Source organism: Cajanus cajan, chromosome 9, assembly GCF_000230855.2.
Source record: "Cajanus cajan strain Asha chromosome 9, NIPB_CcT2T_4, whole genome shotgun sequence".
Taxonomy (NCBI): Eukaryota; Viridiplantae; Streptophyta; class Magnoliopsida; order Fabales; family Fabaceae; genus Cajanus; species Cajanus cajan.
In genome coordinates, this window is record NC_138525.1 from 1,499,652 (window position 1) to 1,503,426 (window position 3,775).

At 37.1% G+C, this 3,775-nt stretch overlaps 1 protein-coding gene across 3 annotated transcripts; it reads right to left on the reverse strand.

Annotated features, from left to right (window-relative positions):
• Positions 1-216: 216 nt before the first annotated feature.
• On the reverse strand, positions 217-3,503 carry LOC109806921 (WEB family protein At5g55860). Of its 3 annotated transcripts, none has more exons than XM_020369454.3 (3): positions 3,176-3,503; positions 2,709-2,940; positions 217-2,260 (listed from the first exon to the last, which is right to left on the reverse strand). In XM_020369454.3, the coding sequence occupies exons 2-3, from the start codon at positions 2,886-2,888 to the stop codon at positions 473-475; spliced, it is 1,968 nt and encodes a 655-aa protein (XP_020225043.1). In that variant the 5' UTR covers positions 2,889-2,940; positions 3,176-3,503; the 3' UTR covers positions 217-472. The 3 variants fall into 3 exon arrangements, with proteins under 3 accessions (XP_020225043.1, XP_029124757.1, XP_029124760.1); XM_029268924.2 differs by having other exon boundaries at positions 3,093-3,503; XM_029268927.2 differs by lacking the exon at positions 3,176-3,503 and adding an exon at positions 3,034-3,159.
• Positions 3,504-3,775: the final 272 nt, after the last annotated feature.

The window sequence follows — 3,775 nt, forward strand, 5'->3', positions numbered from 1 at the left end:
TCAAGAAGAAAATTCAAATGCATTTCTGTAATTTTTTTCTCAGATAAATTTTATGTATATTTGGCCAAATAACTTGAGTCAACTATCCATCTAGCAGAGTTCACATGAAACTTTTCTACTTATATGCAATGTTTAAAAGAGTAATAAAAGTATTTTATTTTATTTTTCGATATATATATGAATTGTTTTACCAGCACTCAATGAAGCATCAAATAATTGGGAAGAAGAATAACCAGATAGATTACGATGTAGTTTTTGATAGTTATCATACTTCCCAGACATCAAATAACAATATACAATAATCTACTACTCAAGTTGCCTTAATAAAATAGTTGTGACCAAACTATTAACATTTCAAAATTATTTTACCTCATACCATGATGACAGAAGAAACCTGATTGCATTAACCTCAACTTTCGCACAAGCTATTATGTCTCTCAAATTCATGATCTGCACAAAACTGTAACAAATTTCACTGAGGATTCTCCCCGGGAAGGTAAGAAGGGGATCCTCCCTCAACCTGGTTCTTCTTCCTGTGAAAGATGCCACTGATATTTGGCAACAGAACTTTCTTTGAAACTGACACTTTTCCTTTTTCTAACTTCTTCATCTCCACCTTGTTTGGAGGTGAATTCTGCTTCTGAATCCTGTAGTGCTGAGGAGACAGTTCTGGTGACATCCGTGTTTCAGCCAAAATTTGCGATGCAACTTCTGCAGCTTTCTTCTGTTCGCGTTCGCGCCATTTTCTGAGCTCACTCTCCACTGCCCTCCTTGCTGCATCAGCCATGTTTGCCCTTTTCATGGCTTCCTGTGTTTCAGTCTTTATGTCCTCAATTTCCTTCTGAGTTTCCTCTAACCTTTTAAGAACTTCATTTTCACTAGCCTTTGCAGCTTCAACCTGTGCTGTGGCAGCAGCCACTTTTATGTCTGCTAATTTATCACACTCCTCAGCCTTATGAACTAAGGACTCAAACTCCTCCCTTGAGATTGTAATCTTTGCACCAGACTCAGAAGTTGATGAATGAGCAGCATCACTAGTACTCGCAGATAAGACCCTAATCTGATCAAGAGCACTTGCTTCTGCTGCTTTAGCTTCTTCTGCTTCTTCCAATGCTTCTTTAAGCTTTATTTCTGCATCTTCAAACACAAGTTTGGTGACTTCAGCTTCCATCTTCAATTCTGCTGCCTCATTCTTCATAGCTTGTGTTTCCCTCCTTGCATTTTCAGTTTCCAACAACAACTGGTTCAATGTCAAGATCATTTCCTCTGATGCACCTCTAGCCTTTGATTCTTTGGCCAAGTTGGCTTCAATTTCAGCCTCACTTTTCTGGAGCTCTAACCGCAGACTCTCAACAATTGACTCAGTTTTGGATTCTTTCTCCTTCAATTCATAGTGTTCTCTTTGCACATTCTCCAGCTCCATCCTAAGAGCTTCCACCGTGCTTCTAACAGAATTTTCTTGTCCTGATAATTTCAGCAGTAATTCCTTAGCATCATCAAGCCCCACAGTAACACTTTTCAAAGAGTCCAGGTCTGATTTCTTTGTATTTTCCATTTGCTCTTGAAGACTCCCAATTTCATTCATTGTCTCAGACAGCTGCACTTCAAGATTTTTGGTAAGCTCTGGATTGAATTCATTCTTTAAATCAAGCAAATTCTTCTTTATTTCTTCAAGTTTAGCTTCATATGATTGTCTCAGAACGTTATGCTCGGCTAATATCTCTTCTTGCAGTTGTTGTGCTTGGACAGATGCAGCCTTCATTGGCTCAATGGATTCCTGTACAGCCAAAATTTCTTTAGATAACTCAGATGCTCTTTCGGTGTTTGCCTTCGTTGCATCTTCAGCTTCTGCTGCTTGCTTGAGAGCAGTAACTCTTGCTTCCAAGGATAAATCATACCCCTGACGAATTTGACTCAGTTCTTGCTTTGCAACATCAAGTTCTTTAATGGTAGAAGCATAACCTTTTACAGCAGTTTCTAACTCTTCTTTCCAAGCACCATTGGTTCCATCAAGATCACCACATTTTTCTTCTTTCAGCTTTTTTGCTTGACTATTAGAATCTTCTGTTGCCTGAACTGCTGACTCTCTGGATTCACCGAGAACTTTAAGCTTTTGTGTCAGTTCCTCAACCACTCTTTTAGCCTTTTCAAGCTCCACCTCAACTTGAGCCTTGGTAGTTTCTGCATTCTTTAGTTGTTCCTTTAATTTTGTGAGCTCTTTCTGGGCTAAGTGAAGTTGTGACTCCTTTGCCCAAACACTCTAATGAAATAACAAAGCTTGTAAGTTGTCCCGGACACTAGAAACCCACTTAAAATCTAGTCTAAACCATAGAAACAATTTTCACTTATAGAGCTTGTCATTAAGCACGATATTGAATTGTATAGAACAGATTGTCAAAATTTAAAGATTTAATTATTATTATTGTAATATGAGAGATTAAAGATTTCAAACTAACAAGATCAAATGTCCCCAATTTCTTTCACGTTTCACCCCGCCCAAACTTTTTCCATCAGAACACGTAGTGAAAACACAAATTTAGATTCATAACCTCTAAACCATTGCTAGAAATGAATTACACTAAAGTTATTGGTCCATTATACTTCTTGATATGCAAATTCAGATATAGTTTTACAATTACGGTATAGTACTTGTAGCTTGTAACGCCTAGAAATGTAAACAAAATAAAACAAAAACAAAACACAGTTACCTCAGCAAAATAAGATTTTGCCTTCTTAATGACAGGTTTTTCACCAGACAAAGCACCTTCAGCAAATAGAGAAACAGCATCTTTAACAGATTGAATAGGTGGACTGGTGTCAATCTCTCCAACCACTGGTTTTGTTGGATTTGGAGAGTTAACAACACTTTGCCTGATTTTAGCCACCATAATGCTTTTTATTTAAATTATAATGATAACAATAACAGCCTCTGAATCCAACCTGCCAAAAAGATTGATGTTACACGTAAGAAACTGAAAGAAAAACATCATCAACACCACACATTATGAACATCAAACTCAAAAACAATCCTACATTTCAAAGATCTCTTTTCAAATCCACTCAAAAACAACCACCAAGTAGCCTATTCATACATTTTAACAAAACCCCGTGAACTAAACCGCATCAAAGTTTCAATCTTTCGCTGAACCCACAAGAAAAAAAAATGAAAAAGAACCTCTAAAGGGGTGGTTCTTGAAAATTTTGCAGACAGCGTGGAATCTGTGGCATTGAATCGCGGCGAAGAATCTTCACATGCTTGTGAGGAGGGAAAGAGAGAAATGGGTTTAGTTGAAGTGAAAATGTGGAAAGTGTGGTGTGATAAAGACAAATTGTGCATCAAGAAGTGAGGTTGAGTTGAGAGAGTAAAAAGGGAATAATCATGTGCAATCGTTGGTATTAAAGATTAAAGATTCCTCTAAATCTAATTCAGGTAAAAAATGATTTTTATACGCACAAGAATCACAGTGCCTGTGATGTGAGCTCACTACTCAGTGTTGTGTTGTGGCTTTTGAGGAGCCTTGTTATGTAAAATCCTGTCAGAATAAAAGGTGCAGTAAAGATGGGGTCGCCACGTCACAACCGTCCAAGAAAAACACAAGGAATTCTTTTTATTTTTATTTTTTATTTAATGTTAGAGATAAAGAAAGAAAAAAGAAAATGAGAGAAACAAAAAGGAAAACAAAAATGAGAGTGACGGTGATGCAAATCAAAAACAAGGCAAAAAGACAAACTCTGTAGTCCTTTTTCCTTTCCACAATGTCTCAAACATTTGCCA